Source organism: Eumetopias jubatus, unplaced genomic scaffold, assembly GCF_037043125.1.
Source record: "Eumetopias jubatus isolate StellerSeaLion01/CBP00866 unplaced genomic scaffold, mEumJub1_p1.0 scaffold_3, whole genome shotgun sequence".
Lineage (NCBI taxonomy): Eukaryota > Metazoa > Chordata > Mammalia > Carnivora > Otariidae > Eumetopias > Eumetopias jubatus.
The window spans coordinates 78,130,175-78,155,744 of NW_028274809.1; the positions used below are offsets into that span (position 1 = coordinate 78,130,175).

A 25,570-nucleotide genomic window follows, 5' to 3' on the forward strand; every position below is an offset into this window, starting at 1 on the left:
CTTGCTACCATCTTCTGTTCCCGCAAACGGAACTAATCTGCTATCTCCTATTCACAAATTGGATTTGTATTTTTGTTCTAGCCCTTCTCATGCTCTCCTTCATAATGTGCTCATTTGCATAACTGTCTGCCCTGTCAGATTATGAGCCCCTGTTATGCAAGGACCGGCCACATCTTATTCATCTTCATGCATCCATTGCGCTTAGCACACGGGTCTTATACATAGTGATCTTTCAGCAAGTTCTTGTCACTTTGAATCCCATATTAGATGGTAGACAATCAGACATGACTTAGCATTGTTAGGGCACCTGTGAGTCTGGTTGGTGTATGAAGGGCCACTTACCTGCCCTGTCCTTTTGGGTTACCCAGAACCTGGTGACAGTTATTAGTTAGATTCGCCTGGTTCACATATATATTTTTAATGACACTTGAAAGGATTCTCTTATTTGGAACTTAATAAAGACCATAAAGTGCTTCGTATTACTGACTAAAGCAAGACTGTGAGGTTAGAACCAGGCAGTTAAGCATAATTTCACTACTGTGTGCAGTTTCTGCAAGGCTGTTGGGGACTGACTTCTGGCCCTTCTCACTGGGCATTGTTAGTAGCACCCCTATGCTGGGGGACATAAGGAAAATATCTCTGAGCCCTCTTTTTTCCAGGGCCCATGTGCATCTGTGTTCACTGGTTCAGTGCTGTTGTGTTTCTAGTGAAACAGTGAAGGCCACCTTCACTGAAATATTCCTTTGTCATCTGGAACCTTTTTATTCAAGAGGCAGAGAACTCTTAGTGTATGTGTCTGCATTTGCCTTAAGTTCTCCATTAAGGGACCAAGTCTCCCTGGACTGAATTTCTTAGACGTGTCCCTTCTCTTTCCACTACCCAGTGCGTCGGTGCACGCAGCACTAGAAAGATGGAAGCACCTGTCTCTTCCACATCAGCCTGCCCGGTGCTGGCTGCGGGTCTCAGGGTCATCCTCTTTTAGACTGTGGGTCTCTCTGAGCTTTGTTGTGGCAGCATGGAAGGAGTTTCATGTCCCCTGCAATAGCAGGGGTGGGAGTGGAGGAGAAGAGCTTTCAGGATGAGCCCAATGAGGAAAAAGCTTTTCCACTGACTGGACATCCTGTCTCCTAGTTTTTTTTTTTCTTTAAATTTTTTTATTGTTATGTTAATCACCATACATTACATCAGTAGTTTTTGATGTAGTGTTCCATGAGTCATTGTTTGTGCATAACACCCAGTGCTCCATGCAGAACGTGCCCTCTTTAATACCCATCACCAGGCTAACCCATCCCCCCCAGCCCCGTCCCCTCTAGAACCCTCAGTTTGTTTTTCAGAGTCCATCGTCTCTCATGGTTCGTCTCCCCCGCCGATTTATTCCCCTTCATTCTTCCCCTCCTGCTATCTTCTTTTTTTTTCTTAACATATATTGCATTATTTGTTTCAGAGGTACAGATCTGTGATTCAACAGTCTTGCACAATTCACAGCACTCACCATAGCACATACCCTCCCCAATGTCTATCACCCCATCCCTCCCACCCCCCCACCACTCCAGCAACCCTCAGTTTGTTTTCTGAGATTAAGAATTCTTCATATCAGTGAGGTCATATGATACATGTCTTTCTCTGATTGACTTATTTCACTCTTAGGTTTTGGTGGGAACCCCCTGCTTCTCTTCTCAGGTCTTGCCTTCACCTGGGCTTGGGTTCTGCTCTATAACCATTGTCGCCTCTGACAACAGAGACTATGACTATGAGATGTTTGTTAATTTAGTTCAAATCTAACCATTTGAATTATGTATATATATGGTTCATGAATTTTTCCCCATCTATTAAGATGCAGAATGAGCGTGATAACAAAAGTCCTGTTTTAAATAAATTTACCACAACTTTAAAATGGGAGTGTTTTCATTTTTTAAGCATGTATTTCAAGGAGGCAAAAAGGGCGAGGAAATAGGGAAAAAAGCAAAATATTGTTAAGGTAAAGCAGTTTGCTTTATATTCTTCAATGAAATGACAGAAGGTATATTCTGTGGCCAGAGACTCCATATTCTGCTTTTGGAAGGGAAAAGAGCCTTCTCTCTTGGAGGTAACTCTTTGAACACATTTAGGATTCTAAAAGTTTCTGATAGATCGGTTCCCTCTATTGAGAGGGCTGGCCCTGAAACCTGCGGTGTGGGTGGGTTAGCAGAGGACATGACTATGCTCTGTGATTGGTGACTACCTCAGCCCTGGCCATCTTGAAGTGGTTGCTGGAGTCTTAGAAAGGAGGGCCACCACATCAGCCCAGCTAGTAAGCATATCACTTGGAGCTGCCACGCAGCTTAGGGTGGAGAGTGGGTCAAGGGCATCATTCCTACACTCAAAGGACAGTCATCTTAACCATGCTACTCTCTGACAAAAGACCAAAACTGACTATCTTCAGGTTATTCTCGAAGAGGGAATACCTCCTGAGTTAAACACAGCTTTGGCAGGCAGAGAAAATATGGAGGAATAAGGCCACCTGATTTCTAAATTTCATTTTAGCCAATACCTTTAATTGTTTCAATAAAAGTTCTTACTAGAGCATTTAATTCCTACTCAGCTTGATTAATTTAAGCTTTAAATCGTTATCCATTTTTTTATTGATGTATAATTAACATGCGGTGTTATATTAGTTTCAGGTGTACAGTATAATGAGTCAACAATTCTATACATTACTCAGTGCTCATCATGATAAGTGTACTTCATCCCCTTCATCTATCTCACCCTTCCCCCCACCCACCTCCCCTCTAGCAACCACCACTTTGTTCTCTGTATCTAAGAGTCTGTTTTTTTTGTTTGTCTCTTGCTCTTTGTTCTTTGTTTTGTTTCTTAAATTCCACATATAAGTGAAATCATATGGTATTTGTCTTTCTCTGTCTGACTTTTTCACTTAGCGTAATACACTTTAGGTCCCTCCATTTTATATACCCAAAGAAAACAAAAGCACTAATTTTAAGATATATGTACCCCTATATTTATTGCACCATTATTTACAATAGCCAAGGTATGGAAGCAACCCAAGTATTCATCAATAGATGAATGGGTAAAGAAAATGTGAAATTTTATCAATCTATCTATATCAATCTAGATCTATCAATATAAGTAGATATATTTATATATATATAATGGAATATTACTTAGTCATAAAAGAGAATGTGATCTTGCCATCAGCATTCTGTTTGTTAGACAGGGGTTAAAAACAGCAAGTTGGGCTCACCCAAGAAACAAAGGGCCAGGATACATCTATCAACTGAAGTGTACTTGCTAACTTGTACTGAGTGATTCCTCTGCTGAGTGCTTCCACTGTTTGTTCTCAGTGTATAATCTTCACAGCAGGTGCATGAGTTAGGTTAATATGCTGCTTTTCAGAAAGGAAGCTAAGCATAAAGGATTAAATATCTTGTCCAGAAGCAAACATCTAGTGACTGGCTGACTGCCTTAGGATTCCAGCTGGGGCAGTCTAGCTTCAAAGTCCAAGTCTGAACTGCTCTTTTCTATTCCAGCTCTCATCTGAGTAATCACTTCCTCTCCTTAGATTTCCTAATGAAAAATAAAGGTGATCAGAATAAATTAAATCATAGTATCTCTCCCAGATTCATTTTCATCAATAATTTCAACTCTTAACTTGTTTTTTGATTGGTCCAAAAAAGTTTCTAACAAAAAGTGAGCAGCTATCAATTTCCTCTCTAGTCACTCTGGATATATTAATGAGCTAATGGATAGGCCTGAAGAAAGGGGAGAGAAAACCCACAGGTTTGATGGTCACATCCTTAGTAATAGTTGATTATATGTATTCTGATGTCAATGCAAACGAACACTCCATCCCCAATTACTTGCAGACCTGATTCCTGGCACTATAAAGACATCTTTAAGAACTGATCTCAGAGGAATCTTAGAGATCATCCAAGAGATGCTCTTGCTTGAAAGGCAAGTCTTGGCTTCACTAGCTGATCGCTGGGTGACTTACAGCGTGAAGCTTGACCTCTCAGTAAGGCCTCAAAAGAACTTTGGAGAGAAATCAAGATAATGTACTAGAGAGGAAAGGACTTCCTAGTAATTGTTAGTTAATTTTAAAAGCAGAGAGAGAGAGAAATTGATTCTACTTTTTTTTTATGCCTCCAACCTTGATGATCTGCTCATCCAACAGTGCCTACCAGCACCTCTGCTGGGCTTAGTTATTAGCTATTAGCGAAGACTTTGGAGTCAGTCACACCAAAGCTCACCACACTTCACGAGCTGTACAAGCTTGAGCATATTATTGGTGACTCTAAGCCTTGTTTACTTCAATGAAGAAAATGACCTCTGTCTCTTAAAGTTTTTATGGTGATTAAATTAGATAACATCTGTAAAGTGCAGTTTTATTCTGATTAAAGCCCCATTTCCTGGTTCCAAAGGATGAACTAAGAATAAGTCCTTTTCCTCTACCTAATGGGTTCCAACACAGAATTATCAGATGGGAGTCAAAAAACAAGCCTTGCTTTCATCTCCTCCCACTTCTGAACACACTGGGGAGGAAGGGCACTACACCAGGTGAAGGATGTGAGCTCTGGCCACTCCACATTCCAAATGGGGTTGGTCCACTTGGATGAGGAGGGCTGGGCACTGTATAGTCTCTATCAAGACCCCAAAGAGCAGAGGGCTAGCAAGTATGTAAGGAATATGGTGGTCTAGTGTACAAGGCCCGTGACATTAAGCTGCTGGAAGATTCCTTCTTCTGTGGAGGGAACCAGGGGTTGGCACAGCCCTGACCTAGAGTGGCAAGTGTTCTGCAAGTGTGCGTAAGGGACCCACCACACCTCTCAATACCCTCAAATCAGCCCCTTTCTTTTAATACCAAAATAGCATCTGTACCTAAATTTAAACTGCTCCACTAAGTTACATCGAGTCGTTTTTAACTTAAAACATACAGACTTCAGAAACTTAGGAGATTGGCTGGTAACCAAAAGAAAAACTCATACCAATCTAGCCTTTGCTGGGGCTTTTCCAGGAAATATTCTTTCCCAACACCACAATTAATAAAAGTGCTTAACCCTAACCATAGTACATATATATGGACATCATAAGTGCTCCATAAATGATAGTGGTTATTATTATTTTTGATGTTATAATGATTACTAATATTTAATGTTGCCTATCAAAATTATCATTTAATGTTAATGCACTGTTTCATTCAGTAAGTAGTTCTGAGCTCCTCTGAGGTACAAGGTTTTGTGCTGTGCACTCTGAGGACAACAAAAGCTGTTAAGACATGGTCCCTGCCTGAAATGAAGTAGATGCTTCACTCTGGCTTCCATTAACACCTGCAGCTGTCTGGGGGAAGCATTTCTGCTCCTGATGACACACCTGGATTCCCTTAGATGTCAGTACACATTCACTCAATGAGAAACTTAATGAATAAAAAATATCTCCAATGAATTAAAGGTAATTTTTCATCAATTTCTGAGGCTCCAGAAATAATATACAGGTGAGGTGTAAGTCCTTTCCACACTTTCTTCTTCTCTTCTAAGCCAACCTATCCTTCCCTTTAAAAGCCAGAAGGAAAGGTCTTTTTTTTTTTTTTTAAAAGATGTAAGTGATTGCCTGAAGCTACTTTTAGGAGAAGCATATTTACTATCATATTTCTAATATGACTCTCAAACATCAACCACAAAAGTAGTGTTTTGTGGGCTACTTTTTGCAGACCACTCTGGGGCAACATGAGAAGGAAGCACTTCTCAGTCACTTTTCCAGAAGGGCCATAGAAGTCCACGTTTACAAGAAACTTTTAGTTCCCTCATCCATATGCAGGTCTGCATTACCAGTAGCATATCCAGGATTTCCTGAGCAAATACCGTCATTTCCTTTTAAACATCTCAGCTGAAACCAGATTAGTGCTGCTCTAGCTACTGTCCTTGAATGAAGACTTGTGCCCAGTTTCTGCTGACAGGGGCCAGCACAAGCGCAAGGCACACACCTGTGTCACATGAATTTATCAGAAGCTCTTACTGCACTCTGACCAGGTAGGGCTGGTTCCTGGGGTGGCTGCTCAATGTCCCATGATGTTATTCTGTGGCCTGTGCCTGAAGTCACCTTCCCAGCAGGTGATCACTTTCCCTTTCCCATAAGGAGAGTGAGCTCCGTCATCTCATCATGCCTACCTTTAAGGTACAGTTTCTTACTGGATGCAACAAAACAGAAAAAAAACAAACAAAAAAACCCGATCATGACTTTTTCAACTTATATTACCCCTCAGTCTCACAGAAGGGTTTTGATTTACTGCTAACTGTGTTCATTGATGTCACACTTCTTACATATTTGTATAATATTATGCGCTGGTTATCAAAGCCGTTTCAGCCAGATAGCATCCATATGAAGTAATCTTTATCTTTTGTTCTTCTCCCAGTATATTAAGTAGAACCACATGAAATTGCGATTCTTATAGTACCCACAGTATAAAAAGAATCTGCCTCCCCATTACCACCATCAGCAGGGATTAATTGCAAATCTACTCTTAGACCACATTTCAACTTCTCCTTTCCCACAGCACCTAATGGCTCGGCTGATAAAGACTTCCGGTCCATCTCCATCTGGGCCTTTTTGTTACTTCCCTCTTTGTGCTTGTGAGATCAGTTGACATTCTTCTGTAGTGATTGTACCTCCATTAATGGGTCTTCTTGGCAATTGAAAGAAATAGCAAACCGAAATTAGGCAATTATGGCCATTGTCAGACTAGTCAACAGAACAAGAAGGGTGAGGCTGGTTAAGTTTTCTAAATGAATATTACTTCCTTTTAAATAAACTGTTATGTAAAACAGTTCTAATAGAACCCATTAATTTGGATTCCACTAATGAGATAATTCAGACAAAGCCGGCACTTTGTTTTTAACTAAAAGTTTGTATATAATTATAATTTAATTACAAGAAATAGCCTGTACATAAGTAGTGTAAACACAATTGGGGGAGTGGCCCTTTAAGGTACTTTAAGGTACTCAGAAGTACCTGAACATTTCCTATCAATAACTAAAATGCTGTGCAAAAATCCTGTCATTAAAACAGAAGCTCAAAGAAATCTACAAATCAAAGCCTTGATAATCTAGAGATACCTGCGTGGCAAACACATCTTTTGAGAAGCAGCCTGCAATTCACTTTCCATGATCTCAGATTGCCATTTCTTTACCTACTTCCATCGTTCTAAGTTAGGGACATTTTAGTCTATGGTCAGTGTTAAAATATTGTAGAATGGGGTTTTGTTTTACTGAAGGCAACTGAAATGTTTGACATAAGTTTTTGCATCTGATTTCGTAGAGGAAATTTTTTTAAAAGATTCTACCCACACTCCTGCCCGCTGCATAGTGCCCTGTGATAGTGGCATAGAGGAAGGTTCTTACTGCCTGTCTTGAGCTTCAAATGCCTCATTTGTAAAATGGGGATGATCATAACCTACTTCATAGGGTTGATGGGATGACATAAAGTCCGTAAATTAATAACTCACATTGGTGCCGGGTAGGCTGGGCTCATGCAGGATGGAAATCAAACGTGAGCCAGGAGGAAGTGAAAACGGAGTTTGTTGAAGATACATATATAGAGAGAGAAACACAGACAGAGCATCCGGGAGACTTGGAAAGGAAAGGAGCATGAGTCTTGTCTTTGCTTGGGGTGTGGGTTTTTATTGTCACTTTTGGTCTGGTGCACATGGCCTCCAGGAACTGGCCAGAACAAGGACAGGGTCCTGTTGTCCCTCATAAGTCACTCATTCCCTGAAGCCAGGGGTCTTGGCATCAAGGTTTTTGGAGTCAGTGGTCTTGAAGAACGTTTAGATGACCCTGCCTGGTCAGTCCTTAGACGTTATCTATTGTGCTGGAAGACTCCAAAGATAGCAATATTTCTTTGTCCCTTACAAGGAGGAAGTATGCTGTTTGCATTACAAGGCAGGTGTAGAGTGGGGTCGGGGTGCAGGCCCTAGCAAGAATAGAAGTTGCGGGGGCGCCTGGGTGGCTCAGTCATTAAGCGTCTGCCTTCCACTCAGGTCATGATCCCAGGGTCCTGGGATCGAGCCCCGCGTTGGGCTCCGTGCTCAGCGGAAAGCCTGCTTCTCCCTCTCCCACTCCCCCTGCTTGTGTTCCCTCTCTCGCTGTGTCTCTCTCTGTCAAATAAATAAAATCTTAAAAAAAAAAAAAAAGAATAGAAGTTGGAAAAGGAGCAAAGGAAAAAAACAAAGGCAAGGGGTCCCTTTAGTTTCCCTGTCTGGACATAAAAGTAAGGGTGGAGTAAGCATTTATTCTCTTCCCTTTCCCTTTATGGCCTCTTCAGAGCATACTGCTTTGCTGCCCTTGACTGCTCTTTGAAGCCCCCAAACGAAGCTTAGATTAATGGCTGGGGTTGACCTTCAGGTCTTAGGTCCAGTAGAAGTGGGCCAGGGAGCTGCCTCGTTCTTTCACCCAGCCTCCCTAATTACAAGAAATGGCACAAAGTACCTTAAAGCAGAGTTAAATTGTCATCTATAAGGTATAGTTTCAAAAGTTCCTTGTTTTGCCAAAGGGCTGAGAATGCACACACTATCCAGTGCTCTGGATTAAGGCAATGAAAACAATTCTTTAAAAACAAAACAAAACAAAACAAAAACAAAAAAACAGCACCAAACTCATGTTATGGGGCTGGGATGGCTAACAATTAACATCACACCCAGTAATCATAAACCTTGGTCAATTAACCAACCATCCTAGAACTTAAAATCATGGAACAAAGAATAGATAGATTTTTATGGGAGCAAGAGTGCCTTTCTTTTCAACAAAACTGAGTTTCTGCACCAGACATTGCCTTAGAGACTAGCCTGGACCCTTCTAGGCTGGGTGCCTTAGCAAAAAACTCTGGCATGTTTGGTGAAGGGGGTGAAGGAGAAGAAATTATCTGTAAGAAAGCAGGGCTGGACTGTAAACATAAAGGATGCCTAAGAGAGCTTTTTGCTTAGAGCAGCCTTGTGAGTGGGCTATTCACCCATCTACCCTGGGAAATCTGGGAAAATAATCAAGTAAGGGCTTTTTCCTTCTGCAGTGTGGAGAAGTGCATCGTTTAAGTCACTGGAAACTCGGTGGAGAGAAACAAACTCAAATCTATTGGGAGTGATATGTTTCTCTGGACATTCCATCATCACCTAGTCCACTTAGTACAACTATTAAAATACCAAATTTACATCAGGTTGGACATTCACTTGTCTGATCTGGAAGTGAAATTGACATTTGGAATGTCTGCTCCCGCACAGCTCAATATGGTAGCTACTAGTTATGTGTGGGTATTTAAATTTAAATTATTTGAAGTAAAATAAAATTTAAGCATTTAAACATTAGATGAAAAATTCAGTTCTTCCGTTTCACTAGTCACATTTCAAGTGCTCCATAACCACCTGTGACTAGTGGCTACCATATTGGACTGCACCCATAAAGAGAATCTCCATCACTGCGGAAGTTCTCTTGGACAGCAGGGGTTTAGTATGTGCCATTATTATGCTTGTATACTATGTTGTACTATGGTATCTTATTAATTCTCCAAAATAACCCTGAAGGGTTTCATTTCCATTTTTCGAATGAGGAAAGACTCTCAGATGGTTAAGCCATTCTCCTCTCATGCAGTAGCCACTGCAGACCTGACCAGAGGTTAGTGTTCAGTGAATGGACAGCTGAGTTAGCAAGTGAGAGGCCCAAGACTGTCTGAGCCTGAATCCTGAAAGTTCCAGCAAGAACAAGGTTCTGTTCTGCTATTAATGCATTTTAAAATCAAATATTTGGGGGCGCCTGGGTGGCTCAGTCGGTTAAGTGTCTGCCTTCAGCTCAGGTCGTGGTCCCAGGGTCCTGAGATCGAGGCCCGCATCAGGCTCCCTGCTCACTGGGGAGTCTGCTTCTCCGTCTCCCTCTGCCTCTCTCCTCTCTCTCTGCTTATGCTCAGTCTCTCTCTCAAATAAATAAATAAAATCTTAAAAATAAAATAAATAAAACATTTGTGAACTCTCCTTCTCCTTACTCTACTTTCATGATGTAATACTAAAATAGTCATAAAATACAACAATACTATACAAATAATAGAGTAAAATAATAAAATACACATAACTAAAATTTCTTATAAAAAAAGTATATGCCAATTTTAAAAGGATAGGGTCAGTAAGTGGATGCACAGGTCTTGCAATGGGATTAGAGAGGGACTGGGGATGGCACAGGTCTCTTTGGAGGTGGTAGAAATACTCTAATATTAGATTGTGGTTTAAATTGTGTTCTGTAAGTTTACTAAAAATCATTGAATTGTACATTTAAAATGTGTGAATTTAATGATATATAAATTATGCCTCAGTGATGCTGTTTTTTTTTTTAATAACAAGATGTAAATCCTAAAACCCTGGGGCAGCCAAAAATTTAATGCTGAAAAGCTGCCAGAATTTTAGTGAGTCAAAGATTAGTTGCTGGCATTCCCTGAATTTCCCTAATGGTGGTAAAAGGGGTGAGGTTTCATCTCAAACCAAACACTGGGAAACTCTACAAGGTGTACATTATTATCTTCATCTCTCAGGGGATGAAATGGAGACTTAGAAAGTTAAAACAAGTTGCCCAAGATCCACAGCCAGGAAAAACTGGCTAGAGCGTCCAACGCAGCACTGCCAGGCCCCCCAGCCCATGACTGCTCTCTCCCCTACGTCGTGCCCCTACTCTGGGAATGAGAAGAAGCCCTTTCATTGTTCGACTCGGGATCACTTTCCTTCTTCCAGGACAACAGCAAACTGATTTTCCAGTGTTTCCATCAGTGTTGTGTATTTTGTATTCAAGATTCATGAAAGGCATGAATCTGTTTTCAATATTGAAAAAAAGGCGGAAAACGGGTCTGAGCCTTATGTTAATGGAAAGATTTGCGTTTCTTTTTTTTTTTTAAGATTTATTTATGTATTTTAGGCAGAGCGTGAGTGGGAGGAGAGGGGCAACGGGGGTAGAGAGAGAATCCTCAAGCAGACTCCCTGTTGAGCGCAGAGCCCAATGCGGGGCTCCATCTCAGGACCCCCAGATCATGACCTGAGCTGAAACCAAGAGTCGGCCACGTAGCCGACTGAACCATCCAGGTGCCCCTCTTTCTTTTGATGTTCACTAGAATGCATTATGTTTTGGCTTTTAAATGACATCCCTGAGGGATGCCTGGGCCTATTAAGCGTCTGCCTTGGGCTCAGGTAATAATTCCAGAGTCCTGTGATAAGAGTCCCACATCGGGCTCCCTGCTCAGGGGGGAGTCTGCTTCTCTCTCTGCCCCTTAACCCGCTCTCATGCTACCTCTCTCACACACGCACACACACACTCTCTCTCAAATTAATAAACGAAATCTTAAAAAAAAGACATCCAAGCATATATATATACATCTGTCCATATATATATATATGTATGTATGTATATATGTATATATACACATACATACATATATATACATACATATGTATGTATAATATATATATGTATGTGTAATATATATACATATATTATATTTATGAAGAGACTTATGGCAGTTGCTTCCATTTCTCTCCTGATTTAGTTGGTTCATTGGAGACCAAGATGGGACTTGGCATGGTGTTTGCTTAGGAACTTTTGAGGCTAGCCTCTGTCATGCCTCTTGCACAGGTTTGGCGCACCTGATAAGCTGGCTAGCTTGCTCTTTGCCCATTTTATGACATAGAATTCCGGAAAATGGAAAGCTGGTGGGGCTGCATGTTCCAGCCTTTGCCAGAGCTGGTAACCTTTACATGTTCACTTACGTCCTCTTGGCAGCCCACGTTGTTCTCTTCTTGCCAGTTCCCTGTGCCTGGTCATAAATGTGTAACCAGCTCTCTGGCAGCCCGCCCCCTCCAACCCTCAGTCTTACCAAGCCTGCAATAGCCCCTTCCCTTCCAGATCCTTCCTCTGGTCTGGCCCAGGCAGTCTCCTCTTGCTGCTCTGTGGCTTCATTGTTCTTCTCTCTGAGCCTTTGTACATCACTCAACTCTTTTTTGTTTTCTTTTCCTTCTTTCTCCTGGGCTGTGTCTATACCCTCTTTCACCCAGTTGAAACAAAACAAAACAAATAAATAAAAACAAGAAGCCATTTCTTTGCCAAGCCGGCAGAACATGTCCATGAGCCAGATTTGGGCTCTTGATGGTGGACTTCGGTTTTCCCCAGAGCCCTGAAAGACAGCTGCAGTGATTTTCCTATTCAACGCAATGTAGATGGCATTGAAAAAAAGAAAGAAGAAGAAAAACCAGAGTAAATATCGAAATGATGTAACCCTGGGATTATGAAAAGGAATATCCTAGTGCTTTATCTTTCCCTCTACCCATATTCTTAGAAACAGGGAAGTAAACGGAAGCTTCTGCTTTTACGTACTTGGCAATAGTAGAACTTATTAAGTAATTCTGAAATTTCCACCGTCTTGTTCACATTTCAAAATCAAGTTCATTTGCAGGAATCCTTTGAGTTGCCTCTTGTGTGCTCAGAGATGATGGAATGCCAGGATGAAAAGTCGTTAAGGTAGTTTCAGGAATGAGCTGTCTCTTCGTGTCAACAGTAGACTGCCTATTTTAGTGGTTTGCCTCACTGCTCCAGCAGGCAGCCTGCCTGCTTCCGAACCAGTCACCAGCTCCCCCAGCACATGTTTGCAAAACACGGCAAGCGACTCCTTGCTGACTTCACGCAGCATAATCATGTTCCAGTCCAGACCTCGGCACACAGCCAGTCCAGTGCCTTAAAATGATCTACAGCATACATCATACTACCGCAAAGCATCACCTCACACTAACTCAAAACTGTTCTCATATATATTTTAGAAACGTTTCCTTTCTCTCTTACTCTGGATTTTTTACAGGTATACCTAACTTTGGACAAAAGCTGTGTTCTGATGGGGATTGCATTGAATGTGTAGATTGCTCTAGGTAGCATTGACATCTTCACAATATTTGTTCTTGCAATCCATGAGCATGGAACGTTTTTCCATTTCTTTGTGTCTTCCTCAATTTCTTTCATGAATATTTTATAGTTTTCTGAGTGCAGATTCTTTGCCTCTTTGGTTAGATTTATTCCTAGGTATCTTATGGTTTTGGGTGCAATTGTAAATGGGATCGACTCCTTAATTTCTCTTTCTTCTGTCTTGTTGTTGGTGTATAGGAATGCCACTGATTTCTGTGCATTGATTTTATATCCTGCCACTTTACTGAATTCCTGTATGAGTTCTAGCAGTTTTGGGGTGGAGTCTTTTGGGTTTTCCACATGAAGTTGCATATCATCTGCAAAGAGTGAGAGTTTGACTTCTTCCTTGCTGATTTGGATGCCTTTTATTTTTTTGTTGTCTGATTGCTGTGGCTAGGACTTCTAATACTATGTTAAATAGCAGCGGTGATAGTGGACATCCCTGCCGTGTTTCTGACCTTAGGGGGAAAGCTCTCAGTTTTTCCCCATTGAGAATGATATTCGCTGTAGGTTTTTCCTAGATGGCTTTTATGATATTGAGGTATGTACCCTCTATCCCTATATTCTTAGGAGTTTTGATCAAGAAAGGATGCTGTACTTTGTCAAATGCTTTTTCTGCATCTATTGAGAGGATCCTATGATTCTTGTTCTTTCTTTTGTTAATGTATTGTATCACGTTGATTGATTTGCGGATGTTGAACCAACCTTGCAGCCCAGGGATAAATCCCACTTGGTCGTGGTGAATAATCCTTTTAATGTACTGTTGGATCCTATTGGCTACTATTTTGGTGAGAATTTTTGCATCCATGTTCGTCAAGGATATTGGCCTGTAATTCTCCTTTTTGATGGGGTCTTTGTCTGGTTTTGCGATCAAGGTAATGGTGGCCTCATAAAACGAGTTTGGAAGTTTTCCTTCCATTTCTATTTTTTGGAACAGTTTCAGGAGAATAGGTATTAATTCTTCTTGAAATGTTTGGTAGAATTCCCCTGGGAAGCCATCTGGCCCTGGGCTCTTGTTTGTTGGGAGATTTTTGATGGCTGCTTCAATTTCCTTAGTGGTTATAGGTTTGTTCAGGTTTTCTATTTCTTCCTGGTTCAGTTTTGGTAGTTGATATATCTCTAGGAATGCATCCATTTCTTCCAGGTTATCTAATTTGCTGGCATAGAGTTGCTCATAATATGTTCTTAGAAGTGTTTGTATTTCTTTGGTGTTGGTTGTGATCTCCCCTCTTTCATTCATGATTTTGTTGATTTGGGTCATTTCTCTTTTCTTTTTGATAAGCCTGGCCAGGGGTTTATCAATCTTGGTAATTCTTTTGAAGAACCAGCTCCTAGTCTCGTTGATCTGTTCTACTGTTCTTTTGGTTTCTATTTCATTGATTTCTGCTCTGATCTTTATTATTTCTCTTCTCCTGCTGGGTTTAGGCCTTATTTGCTGTTTTTTCTCCAGCTCCTTTAGGTGTAGGGTTAGGTTGTGTATCTGAGACCTTTCTTGTTTCTTGAGAAAGGCTTGTATTGCTATATACTTTCCTCTTAGGACTGCCTTTGCTGCATCCCAAAGATTTTGAACAGTTGTGTTTTCATTTTCATTGGTTTCCATGAATTTTTTTAATTCTTCTTTAATTTCCTGGTTGACCCATTCATTCTTTAGTAGGATGCTCTTTAGCCTCCATGTATTTGAGTTCTTTCCGACTTTCCCCTTGTGATTGAGTTCTAGTTTCAAAGCATTGTGGTCTGAAAATATGCAGGGAATAATCCCAGTCTTTTGGTACCGGTTGAGACCTGATTTGTGACCTAGGATGTGACTATTCTGGAGAATGTTCCATGGGCACTAGAGAAGAATGTGTATTCTGTTGCTTTGGGATGGAATGTTCTGCATATGTCTGTCAAGTCCATTTGGTCCACTGTGTCATTTAAAGTCTTTATTTCCTTGTTGATCTTTTGTTTAGATGATCTGTCCATTTCAGTCAGGGGGGTGTTAAAGTCCCCCACTATTATTGTATTGTTGTCAATGTGTTTCTTTGCTTTTGTTATTAATTGCCTTATATAATTGGGTGCTCCCATGTTAGGGGCCTAGATATTTACAATTGTTAGATCTTCTTGTTGGATAGACCCTTTCAGTAGGATATAGTGTCCTTCCTCATCTCTTATTACAAAGCTGTATTCTAAGAGAACTCATTGAAAGGACTTCAAGGTAGCTTTTTTTTTCAGCAATGAGGGATCTATAGAATAGTCAGGCACCTTGCATTGATCCATTTTGTAGGTCCAGATTTTCGCCTGGTACTTTTACACAGAGGAACTTGGTTATAATTTTTGTTTAACAAATCCATTTCTTCTATAAAGGGCACTTTCAAAAGTGCTACATTAAGTGCATGGATTTGGGCACATTGTAGTTATCACACTTATAGTGTAATCATTTTGCAATATATAAGTGCATCAAATCAACAAGTTTTACACCCCAAACTTACATGTTGTTATATGTCAATTATATCTCAGTAAAGCTGGGAAAAAAACATAGTGTTTTCTTGGCAACAAATATAATAAGAAAAATGAATACTTTTCGAGATGGGCTATTGTGCATATATAAGTGAGTTGAAAAAATGATTAGAGTCTGTTAATTTTTTTTAAAATCAGTGTAGAGCTCTCTGGACTAGGAAACAGGGATGAGAATGGCCATTTATTATGTACCTGCCATGTGCCAGATCCTGGAGTAAATATTTTAATATCAAGTGCAGCTCAGTGTAGGGTTTCAAACTGCTGGTTCTAAGGTTCAACTGCCCAAGTTTGAATTGAAGCTTCTACACTGTTACAAGGATTCAGAGAGATGAGGTGTGCAAAGCAGCTAGTTCTTGTGCTGGTACAATAGTGAAGGCTAAGTCAATTAGCTGTTCGTTATTCTTTGAAGTAACTCTTTGAAGTAAGCAGTGTCCCCATTGTGCACATGAAGAGACTGAGTCTGGAGTGGCCGAAGTAACTTGCATACAGTTTTCTAAAGTAAGTTGCAGAAGCAGAATTAAGAACCAGGGTTTTACTGGGCATTCTGATAAAACCTCTCACCAGGAGTTACTCCCCTAGGCCACCAGGGAAATCTGTGCTAACCCTAACATTTCTAAGTTTAGGAAAACTTTCAAAGGATCCATTTCAGCAGTCAACCATTCTTAGAGTTCTTTTCTGCAGTGGATAGCAGATTCTCAGCTATATGGATAGGTCTGTGCTTTTCAAAATCTGTGCATGATTTATGAAACATGCCAAATACACCAGTTCTATCAACAATGCTGCTGTGTAAATGTCATCATCTATGCAAATATCAACTTGTAATGCCAGTTTGAGGATATCATAAGGGTGACGTTCCTTTAGCAACCAGAAGGCAAACTTAAAAAAGGAATTTTTTTTTTAACTTTTTAACTAGTTGCTGTAGTTTTCATCACTTCTTACACCATGAATACCGAGTGATGCTGGGCGCCCCCAGTACCTTGACCACATCTGTCAGGCTGGATTTCAGTGTTGTTCAAATAGCCTTCCTAGATGGTGCTTCCACTGAGGCCATCCTTGTTTTCATCTTTAAGGTTCATGGCTTAGTAACCACAGTGACCAGGTATGGCTATTGTAGGACAATGACTGAAGTTTTGTTTTGTTCTGAGAGGGAGAGAGGGGTGGAGGGGCAGAGGAAGAGGGAGACAGAGAATATTAAGCTGGCTCCACACCCAACATGGAGCCTGACGTGGGGCTCAGTCTCACAACCCTGAGATCACTGACGTGAGCCAAAATCAAGAGTTGGACACTTAACTGACTGAGCCACCCAGGCGTCCCAAAGACCGAAGCTTTAATAGTGAAAGGGTTCACAGTTTGGAGCTGTGAACAACTAGAACTGGAAACTCATTTACTAATGCAGGATTCTGCTTTGCTGTGTGGAAATCTTAGATAAATCGGTCTTCTGTAGCTCAAGATATGGGTAGAGTTTAGCTCTTATCATACACTGAGATTCTTTTTCCTTTAGATGTATATATAAAAGGGAGAATGGAATGAAATTTCAGGTCCACAAATGAATATGGGCTTAATATAAAAGCATGAAACAAGAAGAAGTGGAGCTGAATATCACATAATTTTCATTGTAGTTCACTTCCTAGCGCTTGATCTAGTCAAAATATTTTCCTTCACAACATTGCTACCTTCTGAATTACTAAGATGATTAACTATATCCTGCTGTCTGAACATACATCTGCAACACGGGCGCAGAGTGTGTGCACTAAACCCTATGCAAATGAAGACAACTCACTCCAGGATGCTTTATGAATGTGACAGTTGAAGAAGCTCCACATCACCTCATTTAAACCCCTCTGGGTTGTCCTTTCCAGGGCTCAGCAGATTCCTACACGAGCAGGCCGTCTGACTCCGATGTCTCCTTGGAAGAGGATCGGGAAGCAATTCGGCAGGAGAGAGAACAGCAAGCCGCTATCCAGCTTGAGAGAGCAAAGGTGATTTTCTTGCCCCTCTTTGATTCCACAGTGGCATGTTGCTCAGCAGGTATCAGCTGCTCATCCCCTGCCTCAGATTCCTCTGGAACAGTCATTTAATGATCATCCTGATAAGGCACCAGATTGTAAGGCTCCCTGACCCATTTACCCCCCAAGAGAGGTTCGTACCATTCCCAGGGGGGCCATTTCCTGAGACCCTGACCCTTCACCCTTTGTGTCAGCTTTGGTTGTGAATTATTGGGCACCTTCCTACTTCACAGTTGTGGCTAATATTAAGCTTGCCACTGCCAGTGTTGGCAGAGAGCCTCCTAAGGTGCGGGTTGTCCTGCCTGTTCCTGACCCCTCATTCTCTGTGCCATCAGCCTTCATTTCGGGCTATACATGCTTTATTGTTCCATGGGTCTCTCTACTGCTCCCCTCTTGGTTTTAGTCTCCTACCTCAAGTTCAGCATGCAGTTTGGAGCTGTGAACAACTATTAGATTTTGGCAAATTTGAGCAATCAGAGGTGTTGCCAAAATAGAACTTTAGATATTCCACAGACGGAGAGCCCCCACCTGGGAATCTCCGTACCTACAGAGCAGGCAATAGGGAGCAAACTGCATTTTTGAATCTTAGAACTAGAAGAGTCACTAGAGATCTCCTATTCTATGCCTTTCAAACTGTTTATAGTTAGGTAGTTTGTTTTAGCGTAGACTCCTCTATCAAATGAAGATTTATGCAAAATATAAGACGAGGATTGTGGCCAGCCTCTCTTCTTTGCCCTCCATGACAGACTCCTAAGGCATATTGATCCAGTCTTTTTAACTTTTTGATGACAAACTGAAGCTCAAATAATATGAATTCCTTCCTTTTTCTGTTTTTACAGTAAACTCTTTATAAGAGCGGTAAGAGGGGAACGATGTCGGTAATGAGGCATCTTCATTTGCTGTGACACATGTTGTCGGTGTCTGGTTGGCTGAGGGGGTGTGGGGCAGTGCCTGTAAAGGGACATGGGTAAGACTCTAACTGGGGTCTTGCCTCAACTCCTGCTCCCTGGTCATGTTCTCAGCACGAATAAATGAGCCACTGACAAAGCAGCCCAGGATTGCAGGAACCTTGTGTTCTCACTTGTGGCTAATTTTTGTTTTAGTTTTCTTTCAGAGTGTTTTGTGGCCTTTGTGGTCACCCAAATGGCAGCCAGCAGCACTGTTAGCTTAGACTGCTGGTTTGCTTAGCTTCTGCGAGGCTGCACCCGCCCAAGAGCACTTTGCTGGGGAGGAATTTGCCTAAAAAGAATTTCAGAACCAGCTTTTGTTACTTAGGGAGAAGATGGTGCTCGTCCTTCTAGTCTACCAGTCTACCCTTAACTGGCCTTTCTTTTTCCTGGCAGGACAAGGTATTCATTCTACTGAGTGGGATTCCACAGATTTACACATCTGAGGCTATTTCAAAAAATATTTATTTTACTCCCACCACCACCTTTTAATTTAAGACCTAGCACACATTTCCTGTATCCCAAGGGCACCTATTATCATTTAAAATAGCAAACATAAGTTTTAGGAGCAGAGGACAAAGCAGATAGCTCCCTCCTGTCTTTACATCTCTCCCCAGCACTTTGGGGTAGGATTCTTTGTTTGGGATGTTGGAAAGTAGCACAGGAAGGGAAAATGGTTGGGCTGACCGGGTTGAATCATTTTTAGAGTCATCACTGCTGATTTCTCTATGCTGCCAGGGACTGTGAAACCCATTTGAGACACCTCTTTGGAAAGTGGTCTCCCTTCCTGCCTGTACTATCAATTATCTTATTATACTTTTCAATATGAAAAATCCCACTCTGTCTTCTTCCTCCATCCTTATGCCATGGTTCTGCCCCCAGTCCAAGCCTGTAGCATTTGCTGTGAAGACGAACGTGAGCTACTGTGGCGCCTTGGATGAGGATGTGCCTGTTCCGAGCACGGCCATTTCCTTTGATGCCAAGGACTTTCTCCACATTAAAGAGGTAAATGTAGGACTCTCTGCATCCCTTAACCTGCCATAAGGCGAGAGCCGGGATCGGCTCTGAACCAAACTGAACTAAGAGGAGCCCTGAGGAGCTGTCAGTGTGTTACCTCATTTAATTTGCAGGGCTTTCCAAATCCATTGATTCTCACTGAGATTTAGAAGACTGAGATCATTGCTTGCATGATCACACATTTAAAGCATTGGATCACCATCATCATAGGGTGGATTTAGGACAGAACTGTGGTCCCCTGGTCACCTTTTAATCACCTTGCACGACTGCAGAGCCACAGGTCTGTGGATCCAACTTAGGGAAACATGAGTTTGGTAGCATGGCACGTACCCATGAGGGACCATTTACAAGCGATATCGTAATTATAAATATCTCTGCGGTAATCCTGTGGACCTTGACCTTGGAACCAACGCTAGAGAGTATAATTAATAATTAAAGTGTTAAAGCTAAGAAGAAGGCAGAGGACTTTGGGAAACAGAAAGCTTAAGGGATCAAGAGGTACAGGGAGGACCTGAGGCCTTGCAACTTGAAAGGTGGAATGATGACATCAAAAACTTTCATTTAGTCAACCTAAATTGAAATCCTACTTCATCTCAGACATTGTGCTGGGCATCGAGAGATAGAGATAAAAGCCCACTGTCCCCGCTGCCGGGGACCTCTGAGTCTGGGGGGAAATGCTGGCAGTGCCTAGTTTCTGCCCTGGATTGTTCTATTGTAGAAAAATTAAATAGTTGTTGTGGGAACCTGAAGAAAGAGCAGGAGGGACCAAGTGGCTGGGGAAAGGAGGGTCGGGGGCTGGGAGCTCTACAGAAATGGTGAAGCCTGAGGGAGTTCAGGCTGGCTGGGTGTGGGGGTGGATCAGGTGGAAGGAACAGCCAGGAGCAGTGCAGCCCCGCTGGAGGGTGAGAGGTAGGGAGTGGTCCAGGGGATGGGCAAGGTCACAGAGGCAGGGGCCTGATAAGAAACGACCTCTTTGGCCCTCCCAAGAAGCCTGGACTTTGTCACCAGGCAGTGGGGCTGGAGAGGAATTTTAAATACCAGACAGATGCCACCAGCCTTGTGTCTTAGCATAGTAACTCTGATGGTCGAGGCAGTGTTGCAGAGGCTGGACCGAGATTGCAGCAGAGAGGCTGGAGAGAAGGATCAGCTTGGAGGGAGCGTGAAGAGGCAGACAGACAGGACTGGGAGATTTCACATGCGCGGGGCTAGTGGAGAAAGTGAAATAGAAAGAGAGGAAGGATAGAGAGAGGCCAGTTTTACAGCTCACTAGAAAGGGTAGAGGGTGGTGTCAGCTTGCAAAATAAAGAAGGCAGGGGGGCAGTGGGGGGTGAGCCGGTGGGAGGATGAAGAGCGCAGGGAGGGGAGAAGCCTTGCTGCAAGATGGATGTGGTTGTGAACTGGCTTTTAGGTACACTGTGTCTGGGGTGCTGGGAAAGCCCCGTGAAGACACTTAACAGGCCTTTACCCACATAACCTGGAGGCCAGAGGAGAGGAATTGCAATTTGCTCTTCCTAAAAGCGCTGAGTTGAAAAGGGGAATGCACTGTAGCCAGAAAAAGGTAGTATAGAATCGAGGGAGTGTTTTTAAATGTTTATTTGCTTTTTTATTTTTCGAAGATAGGAAAGATTGCAGCATGTTGTCCATGCGGAGCTGTTGAACCCAGCGAAATATATGGGAAGGATCGCAGACTGAGTGAAGGGCTGGAGTAGAGGGGAGGGACGGCATCTGGAAGATGGACACAAGGATTGGGCAGAGTCAGGAGCACAGACTTGCCTGCCTTGTTCTGCAAGGAACTTCCCGACGGGGCCGGCGGCATACGCTGGCAGAGTGGGCAAGCCCTCATGCCCCTCTAAAAAAGAGAGTGGGACAGTAAAGTGAAACCGGAGGCAGTGTGGTCAATAAAAACCCATCACTCAGGGGCGCCTGGGTAGCTCAGTCGTTAAGCGTCTGCCTTCTGCTCAGGTCATGATCCGGGGTCCTGAGACCGGGCCCCTCACCAGGCTCCCAGCTCGGCGGGGAGCCTGCTTCTCCCTCTCCCTCGGCCTGACACTCCCCCTGCTTCCCCTGCTTGTGCTCTCTTTCTCTGACAAATAAAATCTTAAAAAAAAGGAAAAAAGATCACTCCACATCACTGAAATACCTGCACTTACCCCCCGGTCTAAAATGAGATGCACGTGGTAAATATATAACAATTTTGCAAATCATTGTCTTTGAAGCTCTGCATTCTATCATGGCATTAGTGACACCGAGACATATACATAGTTTTAACACTTTACTTGATAGCAAGGAGGTTAAACATCTGGATGTCCACAGATGTCTGTCTTTGCATTGTGCCCATCTGAGCTGGGTGAGGCTCTATCTACATTTGTTCCTTTGTTCAGGTATTCATTCAAGATACAGTTCTTGAACATTTGTGTTCAAGTATGTGCCAGGCCCTGGCAGATGTTGTCTGATAGCTATCAACAAAGCAGACAGATTCCCTCCCCTCGTGGACCGGAAATCTAGTGGGTAGACAGATCATGAAGAAATAAATAATTCCAAATTGTGAATGCCTTGGGGGGAAAAATGAAGCAGATGCTAAAAAATTTAAAACGTAGGGATGAGGGTGTTATATATACTTTTTAATACAGGGGTGATCAGACAAGGCCTTTTGGACAGTGTGACCTCTAAGTAGACACTTGAAAGATGAAGAGGAGCCAACCTTAAAAAGAGCAAGAGGAGGTCTTCTAGGGAGAGGAAGCACCATGTGCAAAGGCCCTGCGGTAGGAGAAAAACCTGGCACAATCAGTTAACTAGAAGAAAGCCATATAGCTGTAATGCAGTGAGCCAGGGACCTAGTAGCAGGAGATAGTCGCAGAAGTAAGCGGGGCACAAGTCAAAGAGGACCTTAAAGTGATGATGAGACTTTAGATTTTATTCTGAGTGCAGTAAGAAGCCATTGAAGACTTTAAAAGCAAAGGAGTGGGATGACTTTATTATTTTTTTAAAGGCTACTCTGATTGTTGTGGAGACCATGGATTGGGGTGGGGTAAGTATGGAATCAGGGAGACCATTAGAACCATTCTAACGGAACTGAGCCCGCATGGCAGCAGTGAGATGGAAAGAAGTAGACAGATTTGAGATCTTTTGAAGACATTCAGTGAAGAGTGGTGGTGATGGACCAGGTGAAGAAACTAAGAGTGAGGGAGAAATCACGCATGACCAAGGAAGTCAAGGTTTGTGAATTGAGCAATGGGGATGGAGAAGACTAAGGTGGGGAAAGGACAGATAGGGAGGGGACATCTCAAAGGACATATCAAGTAGAAGTTAGTATAAGAATTTGGAACTTCGAGGAAAAGGTTGGGCCAAAGATGTCATTTTAGGTCATTAGTTCATGTGTGGCATTTAAAGCTGTGTTAATGATCGAAGTCACCTAAAGAGGGAGTAGAGGGAGAAGAGAAGGCAGCCCGACATCAAACCCAAAGGAATCCATCCTGCAGCAGTGGGCTACGTGAAATGACTCAACAAATGAGGAAATGGAACAGGAGAAGCCTGACATGCAGGAGGAAAACCAGAACAGGGTGATGCATGGGCATCAAGAGAGGAGTGTGTCCCAAAGGAGGAAATGAATGCTGTGGTGAATGCTCTGACACGTCCCCTAAGATGAGGAGTGAGAGATGGACGTTGGGTTGGCAACATGGTGGTCAGCGGCACGGAAGTCATTGGGACAATTGTCTGGAAGCCAAATGAAGGGGGATGAGGAGAGAAGGGGAGTTAGGAAGTATGTTTAGCTAGTATAGAGCATGCTTTCAAGGAAGTTGACACTGACCAGGTAGTAGACTGAGGAGGATGTGAAGTCAAAAGTTTTCTTTCGAGATGGGAGCTCCTGCAGGACCTGCACATACTGATATTAACAGAGAGAGGGAGAGGTTGATGGGAAAGGAAAGAGGCAGAGGAGTACGGTTTTGAGTAGGCAAGAAGGGTGGCATCCAGACCCCCAAGTTGGGGGGGGGTAAGATTTTATGATAGGAAGGGGACCACTTACTCACTGTAACATGCTGGCAGAGGGTGGGTGCAGACACATGGTTCAGAGCCTTGCTAACAGGAAGCTGGGGTAGCAAAGACTTAAAGATTTCCATGTCCTCAAGGTGTATGAGGTGAGGATATCCACATGTGCCTGGTAAGCAAGGACCCCAAGCCTGAACCATGTGCCCTAGCATCTGAATGGTTAAGTGGATTGTCTCACCATTTCCATCAAAAATGACCAAACCCTATTCATTAGTTGCTAACACCCATTGTTTCCAAGGAGAAGCAGAACTCTAAAAGGTAAGAGTTCTCACGGATTTTATGTACACCCACTCACACCCACATTCCAACCTTGCTGTATGTTAATGCTTTCCTCCATTCCATCAGTATTCTCAATTTGTCCTTTTGGTTGCTTTTTGATTTATATGTTCCTTGATCAGTGACTTTCTTGTCAGACGGGCAGTTTGATGTATGGTATTGAGCTGGTAATCCTACGTGGATTAGAGCCACTTGTTTTCAGATCTTGAAATATCCGATAAGAAAACATCTTAGAAAGAGAAAGTGCTAATCCTGTTCAGGAAATGAGAATGAGAGGGATTGGAGCAACACTGAGGTGACCTTCCCAGAACCCCTCGCATGAGCTTCTGGAGCATCCGCGCAGACGAACACATTTCTGTAATCAAGTTGTCACCTCCCCTGTCCTCTCTCATCTAGACGGCCATCTCTTATGCACGGCTTTAAGCACTTTTTCCGTAATGAGAAGCTTAAACTCGGAGAAAAGCTGCAGCTCTGCTTATCACATTCACCAAATGACAAGCGTGTGAAGGAAGCTCTTGAGTCTATGTGGCAACTTCCTGCCGGGTAGTCAGAGAACTGTCATTTACATTGAGCCAGATTCTCACTGAGCTTTAGCTGCTTCCTACAACGAAGCTAAAACAGATTGGGAAGTTGCCATGAACCATTTCTGGAAGCCCTTTAAGGTCGCTTGGGTACCGTTTAATAAATTAGTGTTCCAGTGGGCTAACTTACGGTTCAGGAAGTAACTTACACCCTAGGACACTCTGATTCATAGTCTGCTTTGTCCCCTCCACAAGAAGATTTACATTCCAGACCTGTGCACCAAAGACTCTAACAGGGCCTCCTTGCCTTTTTTTGATTCCAAAATAAACAGGCCTGTTATTTCAGGCCTGTTATCCTGAAATACAGGATGGGAAGATGGGAAAAAATCAAGATTTCGATTGTTCAAGATTTTATATGAGGTCAACTCACATTTCTTTTTTTTTTTTTTTTTTAAGATTTTATTTGTTTATTTGTCAGAGAGAGCGAGCACAAGCAGGGGAAGCAGGGGAAGCGGCAGGCCGAGGGAGAGGGAGAAGCAGGCTCCCCGCTGAGCAGGGAGCCCGGTGCAGGACTTAATCCCAGGACCCTGGGACCATGACCTGAGCCAAAGGCAGACGCTTAATGGGCTGAGCCACCCTGGTGTCCCCCTCAACCCATATTCCTGAAGTGCAGTCTCATACTATGTGCCATGCCTCGTGCAGGAGCTGTGTGCATAATAAAGGCCAAATCCCTAAGCCATATCGTTTTGCTTTTGAGTGTGAGGCTGATGCTGAGAATTACTCACAGCTATGCAGAATTTCATGCTGCAGTGAGTTAATGAAACCATCCATTTCTCCTTCACAATGTGTCAGTGTCGTATACATATAAATTTCACTTTTCTCTGAGCTAAGCAAAGTATACTACATATAGTTTTTCATTTCGGAAAAAAAAAATCCAGATACTTCTTGGATCAATGAGAGAGAGTTACCTTGCCTAACACTGATGAAGACAAAGTTTTTGGCATCATCTCTGGAGGATGTAAACAATAGGACTGATACCTGCTTTCTAAAAATCACCTACCTGAAACCTTCCCTTGGGACAGGTGGCTTGGATTAAACATGCCTTCTGATCTAGGCTTCAGCAAATCTGTAATTACGAATGTATTTTGCTCACCCACTGAATAGGATCATGTTCACAGAGTCTTACCCCATACTGGCTGAAGCCTTTGCGTGGATTTATTTTCTGATTTTACGTGTCATGGAACTTTATGTAAATGGAAGTCCTGGTTCCTATTGGACTTCAGGCCATTTGGAGATTATTT

General features: G+C 42.6%; 1 protein-coding gene across 1 annotated transcript in view; it reads left to right on the plus strand.

Moving 5' to 3' along the window:
* Positions 1-25,570, plus strand: part of CACNB4 (calcium voltage-gated channel auxiliary subunit beta 4) — a 236,835-nt gene that overhangs the window by 172,135 nt on the left and 39,130 nt on the right. The window contains exons 3-4 of the mRNA XM_088021703.1: positions 17,315-17,434; positions 19,291-19,413. Of these exons, the coding sequence (XP_087877829.1) occupies positions 17,315-17,434; positions 19,291-19,413 (243 nt within the window). The remainder of the gene's footprint in view (positions 1-17,314; positions 17,435-19,290; positions 19,414-25,570) is intronic.